At 50.8% G+C, this 18,226-nt stretch overlaps 2 protein-coding genes across 4 annotated transcripts in view; one reads left to right on the forward strand and one right to left on the reverse strand.

Moving 5' to 3' along the window:
* LOC135913334 (glycine receptor subunit alpha-2-like) overlaps positions 1-18,226 on the forward strand; it is a 359,566-nt gene that overhangs the window by 15,788 nt on the left and 325,552 nt on the right. The gene's annotated exons all lie outside the window — the stretch shown is intronic.
* LOC135913354 (paired box protein Pax-6-like) overlaps positions 1-18,226 on the reverse strand; it is a 206,620-nt gene that overhangs the window by 12,244 nt on the left and 176,150 nt on the right. For all 3 annotated transcript variants that reach the window (XM_065445952.1, XM_065445953.1, XM_065445954.1), the window contains exon 6: positions 6,251-6,631. In XM_065445952.1, coding sequence (XP_065302024.1) covers positions 6,251-6,631 — 381 coding nt within the window. The remainder of the gene's footprint in view (positions 1-6,250; positions 6,632-18,226) is intronic.

Below are 18,226 nucleotides of genomic sequence, written 5' to 3' on the forward strand. Positions count from 1 at the left end.
ACTTAACTCTGCTTTTTATCTCCCCCCCCCCCTTTTTTTTTGCATGTGAAGTATTTCATCGTATTACTTTTCCATCCACGTTTGCATACTCTTTCCGACTCTTCTACCAGCGCGGTCAACCAAACTGCATTTTTGCGCGAACAATACGAATACGCCCGCGGGAGTCTCTCTCTTGGCTGCGAGTCGGACGGTCAGACTGCCCCCTCTCTCTCTCTCTCTCTCTCTCTCTCTCTCTCTCTCTCTCTCTTCATATCTGTGTTCTTGCTTTCGGTGTGCATTTCCTTCCCTGATTTTCACCGCCTTCGGGCTGGCGTGACGTGCCACGAGGGGCCGACAATCGTAACGAACGTCACGCCGTCCCCAACAGGTCTGACGACCAGCGCGATATTTCATTGCGTGCCCGGTTATGGGAGAGTTGTCGGGGTGGGCGCTGAGGCAGGTGCCGAAGCACTCGGAAGGGTATATATGCCCTCGCGGCGATGTTGTGGCGCCCTATAGCACCGACGACGAATACAAAATGATGGCTCTGGGAAACGTTGGCGAGTGCATGCAGTCAAAGTAAATCGACGTGTTGTGTATGGGTAAAAGTTGTACAGGATTACACGTATAGATCACACGTATTATATTAAGAGTGAAGTCGTCGTTTTATGAGGATCGATTGGACGCAGACCGGCCCACGTTATAGTCCCGAGGCCCTTGCCTGATCGCTCTCCCGTTGCGCGACATGGTGGAAGTACGTACTGCTCCCAGTCTTTGCTTTTGCGGGAATAAATTATGACAAGAATGGAGCAGCAGTAGTAGTGGTAGCATAGTTGTGCTTTAGCAGAATTAGTAGTAGTTAATAGCAGTAGTTGTAGTAGTACTTATAGGTAGTAGTGCTATTACTAAATAGTATTAGGAGTAGTAGTAAGGAGGAGAAGAAAGAAGAGAAGGAGAACGTATAGCAGCAGCATTCGATTCTATTGAATGTCCCGGCTCTGCATGGAGACACGAAAAGGGCCGACATACCGATCAAAATTGTGAACGCAGTCAATCTAACATTCAGCGCGACGCCATCTTTCGGCAATATATAAGTCACTGTCAGCTGCGTCGCGAGCTCACTATGACTGCTTACTCCATTCAAACCAAGCAATGTGTTCGGCCATTTTTATTGGCATATATGTTATGCTCACGTCTTCCTTGTTCAAAACGAGCTCCCATTCACCGATGACAGCATCGGCCATACTGAACAGGCGGATCTTTTCACAACGTCTTCGGAACCGGAGAATTTCGTTGTAATGTTCAATGGGGACCGGTTACTCATAATCACGACGATTGTAAAACGAATCTGACATGGGCCTCAGTCATTTCTTTCTCGCCTGCCGTGAAGAGAGGAGGATAAGAGGAAATGGAAATAAAGGCCAAGACGTGTAGCAACACCGTTCGATTCCGTCAGGCGGGCATTTACTTCGCCGACACAATCGTGATACCACTGTGCTTGTACACGTATACACGCTACACGGGCGAAGCACCACCGCTCTCTTCAAGGAGGTTATAGTGTCGCAAATGGGCCGCATTGTCGTCCAATTAAAGATAAGAACGCGAGAGCCCTCGGGTGCCTGTACGAGAAAGGCCCAATGAGCGTCGGCGGCGCGTTGTGTCACTTCGATCACTGCACGTCGCGAATGCCTCGAGCCGCCTTCCCATTGCCCGTTCCTCGATCAGCTCCGCCTTTCTCTGTTTTTCCGGCTGTGTGCAACCCTCCCCCCTCCCACCCTACCCTACGGGCGCCGCTCGCAGACGTCCCAGTGTACCTGTCGCTCGTATATAATTCAGCAGCAGCCACATTCCCGGGTTTCTCCTCGTTCTGTCTTTCTCTCTATATATACCTTCTCTCCGCCAGCCTATTATCGGTTAGTTAGCGCAGGATTCGGCGCGCAGGGCGGCAATAGCGCGCGCAGCGCGCTTTGCCGCACGGCTCGCTCGACGCGCGCACAGCTGGGCCCCGAGCACGACTTCGATTTGACTCCGCGCGCGACGGCTCGGAGCGCGTGTTTCGGGGATCGCGCGACAGCAGCTGCGCGCACGGATTGACTCGGCAAAGTTGCCTAGTCATCGCGCTTAAGGGTCTGCGCCGCCGCGTACATCCAGCAAGGACGGGACACACTCCCCCCCCCTCCCCCCCTCCCCTTCTTCTCCTGCATGTGAACCCCCAACCCACGCGGCGTGTGTGTGCACGTATGCCTCAAGCGTTGCGGCATCGTTGGCACGCTCGCGCGCGCTCGCGTCGAGCTGCGCAGGGGCAGGCTTGTCGCGCCGCCGTCACGCGCGGCGTGTCACGTCGTGCGAGAGTGGCGCCGATCACGACTGCGCGCGTGCGCGCGCAGCTCACTTTTGGTTAGCATAGTCAAGGGCCGTAAATTTTTGTGCCGCGGGCGGTGCACGCGTAGCGCGACGCGTACGCGAGCGTACACCACGCCTTCGAAGCGAGCCTCTCCCGCTGCCACTTTTTATTCACGTGCTCGCACAGTCAGTTCGACGACGACGAGGAGGGCCGCGATGTGCGCGAGTCCGTTCCCGAAAGACCGCCTCCGTCTTTTCTTTTCCTGGGCAGCTACACCGAGCGCGCGCCTCCCATAAATGAAGGCCTCCAATGTCCCTGTTGCGACGGGTGTGCCGTTGGTTGCGTTAATGAGGTTCGCAGACATTTTTTTTTTCTTCTCACGCTAAACGGTGGGCTAAAGACGTCACCACCGTGCGGTGACAGTCTCCTGCACCTGTTTTAATTTCAACAAAATAATGAGACGACATTGCGAAGACGTAAGCGTCGGCATGGCGGCGCGGTGTGGTCACGTGATCTGGCGTCTGACTGCATAGCGCCGAAGAGAAATGCTGGGAAGTGTTTTGTTAATGCGAACGCGTTTAAGCATGAAGGGCACATAAGTGTTCTGCATACCAGGTTTGCTTTCGTTATCACATTCGCCTTCACAATGTGTATGCGGCATTTGCAAAGCCATAGTTGCATGACGGATAGAGGGAAAGAGAGAGAGCCCTTTAATGAACGGCAGAGATTTCAGCCCTCGTGTATACATGTCGCTGACAAGGGAATTGGGGAGATAGACCTTTCACGCGGCGAATTCTGTCACCTCATTGTATACGACGGTGCGTACACTGAAGGACTCTATCATTGCATACCGTTGCCCATGAGTCAGAAAACTCAATGCTGCATGATGGTATATCTTTCATATTCTATTTGTAGCCGGCAAACAGGGGATAGCACACTGATCTGTTTATGGCGGTGACTGAGAAGTGCAAGAAGAGCTTTCGATCACCTTGTCGACGTCACCCTTAGAGCAATCAGATCCTCGTACCGAGGGTTTGCATTAAAGAAAAGATGTGCAGGAGATGTGCACGTCGTTGGCCAATTGTCAACCCAAACAATAAATTTATACACTGGGCTTTGTTTGGTTGAAACGCAAGGAAATGGAAGAAAATACTTTGTATGCACCTTGTCAGCATCATACCGAGACAAAGATGCTCCGAGTAGGCGCGATTTTCCGTATAACATATCTCTAGTTCTCACGCCAACTTTTTCGCACATGATTGATTGGTCTCACGAATCAATTGCCACCGATCGTCTCTGGCGCAGCCCTTCAAATAAATCACGACAAAACGCGAGACACCATTGAAGGTGAGAACGAATGAACTTCGGTGCTCTGCCTGGACTCGCGTAAGTATTAATGGAGACGCGTTGCTCAGGAAAATCCTTGTATTATGATGCATAACCATCAACACAAACTCGAGTGCATTTTGCAGCCCACAAAAAGGTATCGCCTCTTTATTTTACAGTGAATTAGTTTCAGGACAGACTATGTTCCGTCATGCGCGTAAATTAGGCAGCTGAGTTTAGCTGGGGGATCGTGTGAACAGGTTGCAAGCAGTTTACTTCTAGGATACCCAATTTAACTTGCTCAAACGGAACAGCGAGCTATAGGCGAGAAAGAGAGTAGCCAGAAAGAGACAGATTTCACCAGTCAGTTTTTGCTTGCTATATTACATGCTCGCTATATTACATGCAGGCAATTAAGACACGAAGAAAGTGTTAGCGTGCACGTTCACAGGAGCTCGTCTTTCGCTCGAGCTGTTAAGACGAGCTGTGCGGACAATTCGTGCGCGTCTGGAGTCGTCAGCTGGCTGGGCGTAGTTAAGATTCCAGTCACAGACGACAAACTAAAAACGTCGCCGGCTGCGTATGTACACGAACAGCTTTCACGGAACCGCACTTTTGAGCGGCCATTAGCGAGTGATTTAGTGGAGGCTTAACCGCCTCTGGGCTTTCACGAAATGTAACCAGAATATATACCAGCGCACGTATGGAGACTTTCGCGCGACACCTTTCTGCATGAGCTCCTTTCTTTTAAGACACGTTTTCGTGTTTCAGAACACCGGCGTTAACACGAGCCGCGTTAACGCATGCAAGAAGCCACTTCGTTATCGCTTTTTTTATTATATATGTTTTTTTCAGTTGCACGAAGCTGGGGAGATTTCATGGACGTTCCTCCAACGTTAGCCACGTTTCGCTTTCGTTATCCGCTTTCCTGCTATGGTATAGAAGACGAAAAAAAGTCGTGTGTGGGTGATCCTGCTTATTTTCCTGAGACGGTATACAGCGAGAGAGAGAGAGAGAAGGATGCATAGAAAGGCAGGGAGGTTAACCAGAGGCAGTTCCGGTTGGCTACCCTGCACGGGGGAAGGGTGAAGGGGGGATAAAAAGAGAAAGAGAGCGGAAGGGGAAGATAGAAAGAAATAGAGACGAGCACGACCAAACCGCGTACACTACAGAGCGGTAGGGGGCGGCGTTCTCACTGGCTATCGTGAAGCCCCGCAGACCGCAGGAACCTTAATAACGCGAGTTTAGCGTGGATGTTCTGTGGGAGTACTGACCTAAAGCTTTCAGTTCTGATAGTGGGCGATTGTCCAACTGGTCCAGTACTCTGCACAGCACTTGTCTCTGAGCACTATGTCGCAGACAGACACAGATAATATGTTCGAGCGACTCATATGTTGCATGTGACTCACGTGGGGCTGTTGGCCATTCCAATAAGGAAAGCATACGAGTTACAATATACAGTATACTCGTTATTCCTGCGGTGTTTCGTGCTTGTGCAATACAGCTAAGGAGATGAGCTAAGCTGGGCTTCCCACGAAGACCAAGGGTTTTTTGTTGTAGAGTTCGACTTCGGTACATCGATCGCGAGTTCAACGCAATATAAGACACTACGATAGTCTCCGTGTATATAATATGTTGCAGTAGGCGGATGCATATATCGTTTAATCACTGAAGAGCGCGTTTGAAGCTTAACAAATGCTTCATGGCATGAATTCCTGTGAGTGTTTGTTCAACGTGTCCAGATTAAGCCGTGCCTTTATTACTTTGTCCAACGCATGCATGTTATTACCTGGCAAATTTGATTTGCAACAGCAGTAGGGCCGGAGTCTATAACATGACGCGTCATGCTATAATTAGACATGCAACGTTGCGAGGTTGGGCTGGGACTGTGTTTCAGACGCGGCTAGCCACATACACTATATACCTGCATGACGGAAACGGTCTTTCGTACGCTCCGCCAATGGGACTATCACTATACTAAACTGCGCGCTTGCCCTGGCCTTCACAATAGTGGCGAATTTTGCATTTGATCATCAACGCCAAAAGAAGTGTATCGAGTGATACACACATATATTGGAATCGGCTGCCGCTTTTGACAATCGGGAATTGCGAGCTTTGCAGCACCAAGGAAAACGACAGCGCGAGGAGCACGCCACAAAAGAAATGTTAACGGAATAGCCACAATGCCTTGTTCAACACATGTTTTCTCAAGCTTCTACACGAAGTCACAGTTAACATAGTCACCATTGTCGGTTGTTTCTTGCATGGCGCGGTGGTTCACGTCTAAACGTTGTGAGGCGACACATGGGTGGAGGACCCCGCGATAAACTTAGCTATATACCTACAGGGGCTATATTTAACGCCTGTTGAAATTTCAGCGCGAGAGTGTGTCGTGTTCGACCCCCACCGGAACAAGACCGCGGCTGCGTGGTGTACGATATCGAACCCGCGGTGATATGGCGTCTGTCGGCAGGGCACCACAGCAGCTGAGCTTCGCGTTGCGCGTACTTCTCGCGTACATTCTTCTCTCAAAGACGCACCGCGTCTTCTATCAAAGACGACAGGTGCCCCACGTTATAAGTGTACATTGCGCCTACTCACGGTCGTCGCCCGTGCGGGCCCTGAACGCCGCCGCCAGCGCCGCCGGGTCCGGGCTGGAGTTGGCGGAACTGGACCCCATGCCGCCGCCGGTGCCCGAGCCGGACCCGTGGTGCGACGGTCCGTTGCCGGCCATGGGCGCCGCGAGGAAGGGGGACCAGAGGGCGGCGGCCGCCGGTCCTCCGGCTGCCGCTGCGGCAGCGGCTGCGGCGGCTGCGGCGGGCGACGGCCACGGCAGCGAGGCCGCTGCGGCTGCCGCGTACGGGTGGTACATGGAGTAGCCGGCGGCGCGGGCGAACTCGGCCGCGGCGCGCTCGGCGGCCCGGTTGCGCAGAATCCGGTTGATGGAGCTGACGCTGGGCGCAGTGTTGTTGCTGCACACGCCTGCAGTATCGAAAGAGAAAGGGGATGGGGACAGGGAAGGATAGAGAGAGACAGGTTATAGGGTGTCGTTGTCGTCGTATACATAGACACACTCTGAATGACAGGCTGTTCGAATCTATAATATTACGCAATCACTCATTAGAACAACGAAGACAGACCCCAGACCGAGACGATAGAAAGGCGACAATTTTACTACACGCCTGCGCAGGCTGTTAAGAATGGCGAGCTGCGAAACAAGATTGCCACACAGTTACGACAGGGCGACACGACGCGCACCTCTCCCTCTCCGTCGCTGCAGCTGGGAGGCGTTCGAAGAAGCGGCCTTTGCGCTGGAATCCGCCGCCTTCCTCCAGCCCCTTCGACATTGTGACGGAACTAGTTCGGTGCGTGAACAATGATTCCGGAGTTCCCCAACGCGGAGCTGATTTGACACGCATGGACAAGCTGCCGCGGGAACGACGTATTTTTGTGCTTCTCACGCTTCGGCGTGGCACGGAACAACGAGCGACCCTCGATCGGCACCGATAATTCCCGGAACGGCACCCATCCAACACCGTCGTTTGGGCATCGGAATGTGTGTGCCTTTGTGTCTGTAAACTGATCTGCAGAGCAGCGGCGAGTTGGTGATGAGTAAACGAACAGTCGCCACGTCGTATGACCGGCGGATCGAGTGTATAAAAACTGTGGTTGTGCGAATGCTGAGGACACTTCTCTTGAGCAGTCATGTTAGACTGATTCACTTCTCTCATGCAGTCATGTTGGACTGATACTCTTTTTCTCAAGCAGTCATGTTAGATTGATTTAATTTCTGTAAATAAACCCTTTTCCTCGTTCTCGATGAGAAACAGTTCTTCACTTCATCAACGATCTCAGCGTAAATAGGTTGGACGACGGCATGGGCCAGCTACCTTCGAATTCATGCCGTACTCCAATCTTGGCAAAGGACCAGGGACGATGGGATTGAGCCCCCAATCCTGACAACTGGCTGACAGCGGTGAGATGGACTTTGCGACATGGCGCTGTATCTGCGGTGAGTGCTTGGTTTTTGCTTTGACTCTCTAGGCTTCATTTTGTGGTTGTTCTGTTTAGAACAGTAGGGAAGCTAGATTGTTTTGTGTTAGCTAGGTTGTGTTTTCCTAGCTAGATTTAGAGAGCAGAATCAAGGCAGTAAAGCAGCAGTCATGGTATTAAGGACACTGCTGAGAGACGAGTTGTTGATTGTTGGTGAGGAACTGGGCCTAGATGTACGTAAGGAAATGCTAAAATCAGAATTATTGCATATCATTTCCGAACAGGCCAGTGAGGAAGAAGTTGAACTGGGGTTTGAACTTTTGAAAAAGAGAGAAGAACGAGAGAGAAAAGAAAGGGAGGAACGCGATAAAGAAAGGGAGGAACGCGATAAAGATCGCGAGTTAAGAAAAATGCAACTTGAACTTGAAAGCAAACGTTTGGAGTTGTCTCAAGGAAGTGAAGGTGCTCTGGGACGATCAAGTGAGGCAGAATCATACCGCATGGACAGGCTATTAAAGCCATTTGAGGTCGGGACCGACATAGGCTTGTTCCTAAGCAATTTTGAAAGGACTTGCGAAAAGATGAACTTCGGCCCGAGTACATGGCCACAGAGGTTGCTGTCTATGTTGCCGTGTGAGGCGGCGGAAGTAATCGCCAGACTGAGTGTGCAGGATGCATATGATTATGCAAAAGTTAAGGCTAGCCTCCTGAAGAAATACCGCCTTTCAGCCGAAGCTTTTCGGCAAAGGTTTAGGAGCACAGGCAAGAAAGATAGCGAGGGCTATCCGGAGTTTGCATATAGCTTAAAGGCCAACCTAGTCGAGTGGCTTAAAAGCGCGGAAGCGTACGACAGCAGAGACATGATCATTGAATGCATGTGTTTAGAGCAGTTTTACAAAACCATCCCCCAAGCTGTGAAACTGTGGGTGCAAGACAGAGGTAATGTAAACACTGTGGAAAGGGCGGCTGAATTAGCCGAAGAGTACGCAACCCGTAGAAAGTTGAACGCCGAGGAGGGAAACTGGGACGGTCGAAATGGACCGCGGAAACCATTTCCGTTCAAAAAGGGTGCGCAAACTAGACGATCCGAGCCTGTAGACATGGCGGAAAAGCCCGCAGAAAAGAGCGAGGAGAAACTTAACGGAGAAACCGCACAAAAAGAACAGAAAAGAAAATTCGAATCTGTTAGACCAATTCGCTGTTACAAATGCCACAAACTGGGACATATAGCTGTAAACTGCGAGAAGTCTAGCGTAGTTTTTTCCTGCGTGGAGGAAAAAGATGAGAATATGGAACTTTTAAGTCCATATCTCCATGACCTGCAAGTTAATGGAAAACCATGCCGAGTGCTAAGAGACAGTGCCGCCACGCTGGACATTGTCCATCCGTCTTACGTGATGGTAGATGACTTCACCGGAGAAGTAGCATGGATAAAACAGGTTGTAGAAGAACACAGCGTGTGTCTGCCCATGGCCAAAGTCAAAATCAGTGGACCATTCGGGGAGCTAGAGACTGAGGCTGCAGTTTCCAAATTTTTGTCACTGCAGTATCCCTACATCTTTTCGAATCGTTCGAATCAGTTACTGCGTGACAGAGGGCTCAAACTGGGAGAGGGCATAGTACAGGCATTGACCCGAGGCCAAGCTCGTAAGATCGCGGCGCTTTCGGCTGAAAATACTCAAGCTCCTCCAGCGGAAGCAGAAAAGGGAATAACTTCAATACCCGAATCCGAGCTAGGCCCGAGGGACAAAAGAACAGTTGAGGAGAGCCTGCCAGCTGACCAGCTCAATGAGAGCGTAGCACTAGAGTGTCAGAGTTCTAGCCTGCAGGAAGAGCAAGCAGACGCGCTCACAAGCGAGACAGGGTCGTTATTATCACCGGCCTCAAAGAACTTTGATCAACTCTTACGCGTGGATAGAGAGTCACTGGCAGCTGAGCAAAAGAATGATGAGAGCTTAGCAAAACTACATGACACAGCTAAAGAAGGCATTGCTAGGCGCAACGTAACGATACCTGAGAGAGGAGGATTGTTGTATCGGCATTACAGAGATCGAAAGGGTAGGATTTTAGATCAGTTAGTCATACCTACTAAGTATAGGCAGGACCTTTTGAGTCTTTGTCATGGAAATGGGTGGTCCGGCCACCTAGGCATAAACAAATCAAAGGAAAGATTGCTTATGGGATACTACTGGCCTGACTGTTTCAAAGATGTAGAAAACTTTGTAAGATCATGCGACGCGTGCCAGCGTTCTGGTAAACCAGGAGAGACTTGGAAAGCTTCACTGAAGGTAGTGCCCTTAATAACAGAGCCTTTCAGACGACTTGTAATAGACACGGTAGGGCCTCTTCCAAAAACAAAATCAGGCTACAGGTACTTGTTTACCATGCTGTGTCCGGCTACCAAGTTTCCAGAAGCAATCCCTTTGAAAGAGCTCAGCTCCACCGAAGTAGTAGACGCGCTTTTGACAGTGTTTGCACGAGTTGGGTTTCCAGCCGAAATTCAGGCAGATCAAGGGTCAGTATTCACGAACGCACTGACTTCCACATTCTTGGAAAAGTGCGGGTAAAGTTAATACACAGTTCTGTCTATCACCCTCAGTCAAACAGTGTAGAGAGGTGGCATTCGGTGCTTAAGCGAGTTTTGCGTGCGCTCTGTTACGAGCACAAGGAGGACTGGGAGAACTGTCTGCCGGCAACTTTGTTTGCTTTGCGAACGGTTCCACATGAGGCGACAGGGTTCTCACCAGCAGAACTAGTGTATGGGAGGAGACTCCGGTCTCCACTGAGAATGTTAAGAGAGATGTGGGAGGAAAGAGGGGAGAGTCCAACAGTGATTGAATACGTGCTAAATTTACTGGAACGGCTAAGCGCAACCCGAGAACTAGTCGGAAAGAACATGGAAATAGCTCAAAGGAACGCCAAATTCTATTACGACAAGAATGCGAGGCTTCGTACGTTTAAAGTCGACTTAACGATGAAAGCGGAAAAGTGTAGGTTTGGTTGTTCGCAGGTTACTTATCTGGGCCATGTTGTCGGTCAGGACATGAGACGGCCGGCTGAGCTGAACATAGCTACGATTGGAGAATTTTCTCAGCCGCGCCCGAAAACGGACCTTCGTTCATTTTTGGGACTTATGGGGCACTATCAACGGTACATTCCGAATTACTCGCAATTGGCAAGTCCATTAACAGACGCCCTCCGAAAGGGAGCACCGAGTAACGTACACTGGGATAAGGACAAAGAGAACGCTTTCCAAAGTTTGAAAACGCTATTGGTTTCTCGCCCTGTGCTTCGCGCGCCAGACTACACAAAGGAATTCATAGTTCAATGCGACGCAAGCGACAGAGGTATGGGCGTGGTACTTAGTCAGGTCGGCGACGATAACGAGGAGCATCCTATCCTCTACGCCAGCCGTAAACTAAATGTAAGAGAGGAAGCCTACAGCGCTTCAGAGAAGGAATGCGCTTGTTTGGTTTGGGCCGCCCAGAAGTTGTCGTGTTACTTGTACGGAGCGAAGTTCATCTTCGAGACCGACCACTGTCCTCTGACGTGGCTCAATCAAATGTCACGCAAAAACGGCCGCTTGCTCCGATGGAGCCTCACTCTCCAAGAGTACAACTTCTCCGTTAGATATAAGAAGGGAAAGTTGCATAGCAATGCGGATGGTTTGAGCAGGCTAATTTGAATTCTGCGTTTGAGGGTCCCGCCTAAATTTTAGGGTTACTAGTGTTAGCTTTTCTTTAGGCGAAGAAAATCCCCTCTCATTCAGCAGAATTCCCTCCATTAATTGCTGAATTTGTCAGCAGGAATTTGCTTCAGAAATTGGCATAGTGAAATGTAGCATTTTTTTTGTTTCTGCACTTATGTTGTTGTTGTTTTTTTGAAGCCTAGCGAGTCTAAAGTGAGAGCCAATGCACGTCATCTCGGCGCAGAGCCGTGTTGTGGGGTTCATTTTGCAGTTGCCTGTCCTTGTTGGATGTTTTGGGGCGGTGACATCAATGCACAAGTGGTCGCTGCGAGCCAAGACATCAATCCCCCCCCTGACCAGCAGCCGTTCTCCTCCTGCCTAGCGGTTGTCAGCGCTAGACAGTCGAGACTTTCCGGGCCATGGAGGCGCTGTTAAGAATGGCGAGCTGCGAAACAAGATTGCCACACAGTTACGACAGGGCGACACGACGCGCACCTCTCCCTCTCCGTCGCTGCAGCTGGGAGGCGTTCGAAGAAGCGGCCTTTGCGCTGGAATCCGCCGCCTTCCTCCAGCCCCTTCGACATTGTGACGGAACTAGTTCGGTGCGTGAACAATGATTCCGGAGTTCCCCAACGCGGAGCTGATTTGACACGCATGGACAAGCTGCCGCGGGAACGACGTATTTTTGTGGTTCTCACGCTTCGGCGTGGCACGGAACAACGAGCGACCCTCGATCGGCACCGATAATTCCCGGAACGGCACCCATCCAACACTGTCGTTTGGGCATCGGAATGTGTGTGCATTTGTGTCTGTGAACTGATCTGCAGAGCACCGGCGAGTTGGTGATGAGTAAACGAACAGTCGCCGCGTCGTATGACCGGCGGATCGAGTGTATAAAAACTGTGGTTGTGCGAATGCTGAGGACACTTCTCTTGAGCAGTCATGTTAGACTGATTCACTTCTCTCATGCAGTCATGTTGGACTGATACTCTTTTTCTCAAGCAGTCATGTTAGACGGATTTAATTTCTGTAAATAAACCCTTTTCCTCGTTCTCGATGAGAAACAGTTCTTCACTTCATCAACGATCTCAGCGTAAATAGGTTGGACGACGGCATGGGCCAGCTACCTTCGAATTCATGCCGTACTCCAATCTTGGCAAAGGACCACGGACGATGGGATTGAGCCCCCAATCCTGACAAGGCGGTATTCCAGCCATCTCGCATGCATATCTCTCGTTTTCTGTAAATATCGTGCGAACGTTTCTGTCGTACAACATAGTGCCCCCTTCGCGGTACAGGCGAGAGGGAGAAACGTCAGCAGCGTGTAAAGCAGAACAATATTCGTAGCTGATAAGCGCTTAGACGTTACATCATGCTCAGATATATAGCCGACCGAGTGGGCTTCGAACACGCGGGCTTATGATGACCCGGACTCGCACGTGAATCTGAGCCCGTGCAAATGCTTTTGCAGGAAGTCCAGCAAGTGAACAAATATAAACGAGCCCAGTCAACCTGACCGATTTCTAAGCCATTGCAACACTTCTGAAGCATTTTTTTTTAAAAGAACTGCGTAAGTCTTCCCTACAAGGCGTCGAAATATGAATTTAACGTCATCGTGAAACTCTGCCTCCCGACGCACGAAGCCGAGGAAGTACGGCGATGTACATGAATCCAGTGTGGCAGCCGATCGAGATAAAGACTCACACTGCGCAGATGAAGTCGATGGACCGTGTGCAAGCCAGTATGTTGTCATCGCTTGTATTTTTCGCTACAAATCCTGCCTCACGCTTTGAAAACACTACACATCTATGGCATGAGACTCTTTTTTGTGTCTCTGACGCGGCTTCAGCTCAGCGCCGTCTCATCCGCGTGCGTACAAAGTCACGTGTTGCTCCTCTTCTGTTAAATGCCTCCGTGCGCGCAGGTACAGACAACTTCTGTCATGCCTCTTTGCGTGTAGAGCTGCTAGAAGCATCTGATGCCGCCGTCACCAACGAGAAGCGCGCCCCCACGCGGGTCGGGTCACCCCAGATATCGGGCGCGTACGGAGGTAACCCGTCTCCGTGCTATATACCATTAAATGCGCCGCGCCGCTGTCTTCCGACAGCCTCCGTTCATTGCCTTGATCGGGCGCGTCCGAAGCCCATCCGCTGCTACCGTAGGTAGCTATCTACTTCTCTCGAGGAGGTGATTAAATGCGGGCACTATATGGCAACTTAGAGTATGAAAAAAAGAGAGAGAGGGGGAGGGGAGGGAGAGGGAAAGGGAAGCAGCGGCACTGTTTTAGTTGGAGGACATTAAACTCGACCTTCCTGTAATGCTCACGCGGAGAGCAAGAAATAGGCGGCTCGAACGAAAGACCGATACACAGACAGAAGTAAAAACGTAAAGGTACGAAGAGGTACACCGACGGCGCTATCTCTCTTCAAAGGTCGCTCTCCAGTTCGCATCGTATGGAATAGTAAAAGAAGCTGGCCACTGAAACAGGGAGCTATGGAGCGCGCTGGGGAATCAAGATTCGTCGGCGCGGACCGTCGTAAAAAACAGCCCCTCGAGTTGCACAGAGGAAAGAAGAAGAGTGGGGGGGGGGGGGTGGAGGACTTCAAGCCTTCCAGAGACAGCGCAGGTCGCGGTAAGTATTATACGGCGGCAATACATTTAATGGAGAAGCGTGAAGCGCCTCGGCGATTGTGTGTGTGAGTGAGTGTATACGCTCTTCGAGAAACGAGCCGAGCATCGGCAATTGATTCTCACAGTGGACTGCGCCCCCCGCAGCCATCGCCGTCGTTCCTTTCAGTATCGTTGTCGGCGCCGAAACCATGAGCGCGCGCGCGCGCGCGCTACCATTGTTCTGCCCGATCATCAGCTGCGCATCCTACTCTGTATATTGCACCCCTTGCGAACGATACAGCCCTCTGACGCTCGCCCCTGTGCATTGCACGGGCGATTCCGCGTGACCCTGTTCTTTTGGTGTCGCAAGGGACGAAGCGGGTATCGATTTGCGCACGCCATGCACGGGGTGCTTCTGTGAAGGTTCGTGATGTTCGTGGATGATCGCGTAATATGCACGGTGTTCCCACGTTCACGTCGATGAAATCGCATCGTCCCCCACAATATACTACTTAAAGAAGGTCGGGCGGATATCGAAAGTCAGTATACAGCGGTTCACGTATAATGTCTGAACGGGAACGCTATAATATTTCTTTTATAAAGAACCACAGGGTGGACAGACTGCGCTGCCGATTTTTTTTCTTTTCTTTCAATTCGTACGTGTTAAGTCAGCTGTATCTTGTTCATGTACATCAGCCATTTATTGCAGTATAAATTTCAAGTCTTTGTCGGGGAATGCGAGTGAAGTATATATGGGGCGCGAACAGCGTCACACATATTGCAAGACAATTTAAAATCCGATCTTTATTCTCGTTTTAGGCCTATGTGTGCTGACGTGCTGTGAAGCAGAAACTTATTTGTCATGATTGTGTCACTCACTCACTCACTCACTCACTCACTCACTCACTCACTCACTCACTCACTCACTCACTCACTCACTCACTCACTCACTCACTCACTCGCTCACTCGCTCACTCGCTCGCTCGCTCGCTCACTCACTCACTCACTCACTCACTCACTCACTCACTCACTCACTCACTCACTCACTCACTCACTCACTCACTCACTCACTCACTCACTCACTTATCGGAAGTCAGTGCTACTCACTCAGCGGTTCCGTAAAAGTATAGGATTTCTTCGCTGTTAAAGACCGACTGAATAAGAATATTAAGTCGAGTTTTTAGTAGACTGCGCTCCTACACTAACAAAACGCTCAACTTTTTTTGCTTGGGGGAGGCTCGGTAAGACGCAAAAGACGCAACAACGATATAGTGACGCTGCCATCACATGGGTTTCTTGCACCAACTCTCCATGACGACACTAATTATTACTGCGCCTGCTCGGAGGGGTATTCTGTAAGAGTCCACCTAATGAACTGTCCATTTCGGCTGCTGCTGACTGAATGTAGCTGTATGAGCGAGGAGGAGACGAGCGGCCCCAGCCAATCAGCAGCGGCCGAAAATGGACTGTCCACTAGGTCGACTCCTACAGAATACCTTCACGGCGGCCGCATTTCGATGGGGGCGAAATGCGAAAACACCCGTGTGCTTAGATTTAGGCGCACGTTAAAGAACCCCAGGTGGTCAAAATTTCCGGAGTCCTCCACTACGGCGTGCCTCATAATCAGAAAGTGGTTTTGGCACGTAAAACCCCAAATATTATTATTATTATTATTACAGAATACCTTCCCCTTCTAGTCACTTAGTCATCGAAATAAAGAACTATAGATAGCGTTCAAAGTGAATCAATGACTCGACCTAGCAAGCTTTGGCTACTTTTCTATCACCAAAATGGCGTAAGTACCAGACAGAGAAAAAAAAAGATGCTTTGAAATCCGTGACGTCACAATGTCCCTCCGGAGCCGAGTTTTCTGCGCGAAATTCAAATGTAGTAAAAGAAAGTGTGGCCTTCATTATCTCCCTCAATAATCAAGTATTTCTGGCCAAGCGAATGAAAACAGTTTTGGCAGACTGCTCCACCAGTCTCAAGTGATTCGGTGCTGCTCTTCGGTGTCCTTTTTAAACCTCCCTCTCTCGCGGTATACGTGTACCCCGCCTCGTTCGTCCGAAGGCATGCATCGCGCTCGCAAGCGGCAACTGCGCATTTTGGTGCGCGCTTGCCCGGTGCCCCGCGATGCATGTCGTTCGTTATGTAGCCGATCCCGTGCGCATAAGAACGACGGAGCAAGAGAGCGGTGCGGCCACGCCCACACGAGACGCCGTTGCGTATGCACTCGCCGCGCACCCGAGTATATACGTATACGTGAGGAACCCGGGGTGCGCTCTAGCTGGATGGCTGACAATGCGATCAGTCGCTGCCCAGATCCGCGTGGCGAGGCGCCCTTGCGTTGTGCGCGCCGGCCGCTGTCGTTTTCGGCGGACGCCGTGCGTGACGCGCCCTCGGCGACAAAGACGCGGACACCTTCCAGGAGCGGTCTCGTGTGTCGACCGTATACGCCGCAGCCGCGAAAAATGGAGGGAAGGCTCGCGCAGAGCGCGTCTTCGCATGACGTGCCATTGTGAGAGGCGATCTCGCGCGCGGTTATTGTATATATCCTCTGCATGCCCTCTCGCTTTGCACGGGCGAAACCGCAACGCAGAAAGAAAATACAAAAAAAAACACCGGTCTCCTTTTAAGTTCTTTCTTGTGTTTGTACGTGCGGTTTTGGCGCTTTTCCTGCTTCAAAAAAGCACGCATTTGTTTCTTATTGTATACTTGTAGTTTCATGGCATGGTGCGACGCTCTTTCGAGAACTCGAAGTTTAACGCTTTCACGCGCTAGACACGCAGTTTCTGTCGGTATTGTCTGCAGGCTATATATGTAGTGCGACCATTTAGTGTTACGGGAAGTATAATTACGTGTGCCATTCTGACCAGTTGCGCTATGCTGACGTCATAGTCATGTCCGCGTAAAATGTTTCACGTGCTTCGTCACGGCACTCCTCGATCAGCCCACAAGCTTTGGGGCTGATCAGAAGCATGCTTGAAAGCTTTTCAGACGTGGTTTCGCGAATACCAGCCGTCTAGCTATAGATCTTCTGCAGAACGCTGTATCAAATTTATCACCTCTCTGGTTTTAGAATCATTATGCGCGCACCACTGAACGAATGTGTCGGTGTGCGCGGCCCGTGTGACGTCACATGAGCCAACGCCATCTCGATAGCACAGGGCCTGTTCACTCCCATTCATGACGTCATGCTAGTGGCCCAACTTCCGTCTAATGGGTATGCTCCCGAGTAAGCTGTGGTGATTTTGACGTCACCGCTTTCGTCGCTCCAGTCTTGGCAACGGAAATTTCTGATCAGTAACATGACGTCATGGGTCGGAGTGAACAGGCCTTATGGTATCTATAAATAGCACTAGGCAAATGAGCACACACTTGCGTTCATGCACTATGGTGCATGAACGCACATGTGCAATGCTCGATATGTTTTTTTTTAATTAGCCCTTTTTGCTTTCCAGCTTCACTACATGATTGCCAAACTGCTGTAGTTTCTGATTTAACTCTCATTTTGTGCGAAAGTTGGCATGAAGACATTGTGCGTTTCTGACATCAAGCCTCTCCCGATTTGCGCACCCTCAGCTTATCTTTTAAGTTCCCCGTCCCGTTCCCCGTCCCGCGTCCAATCGTAATTCGCTCTAGAGCAAGCCTCGAAGTATATAGATAGCCCACATTCTCATTCCTTTTTCATGATCAAAAGAACAAACTAAAACGAACAAACAAAACGGCCATACTTGTGTTATAAGTACGGACTCAACCTGCACGGACTCAACCTGCACGAGCGAGTTTGCAAACGCCGCCCGCTCGCAACACGGAAGCAGAAGGCGCCCTCGAGGTGCGACTGTGCGAACGCGCAGTGGCGAAGCGTGAAGTGGCGCGATGGGTGCCGGCCACGGGAACGGGTGATAGCATTGGTCGGCGGGGCACACAAAGGGAAAGCGCGGACATCGCAGCCACGGCAGCTCTCGGCCGTTCCCTTGCCTCATTATGCGCGACAAGCGGTGCGCTCACGTCGCGCCTTCAAGTCACAGAGATTGTGTGTGTGCGCGCGCGCGTGCAAGGAGTCGACGCTTGGCGTACAGCGCGAATTTCGAGAGGAGCGTGACCGCGGCTCCAGCGCGAACGAGCGCGCTCGCGTGCGGGAGGTCTCCCGTTCGACTCTCGAAATGCGGTGGTTTCTTTACTGACGGCGATGTCTTTGCTTCGTTCGATGACGTGATTAGAAGGGAATGTCGATGCGCGAATGTGACGCCGTGGCAACGCCTTGATTTTTCGAACGGGAACTG

Source organism: Dermacentor albipictus, chromosome 4 (genome assembly GCF_038994185.2).
Source record: "Dermacentor albipictus isolate Rhodes 1998 colony chromosome 4, USDA_Dalb.pri_finalv2, whole genome shotgun sequence".
Classification (NCBI taxonomy): domain Eukaryota; kingdom Metazoa; phylum Arthropoda; class Arachnida; order Ixodida; family Ixodidae; genus Dermacentor; species Dermacentor albipictus.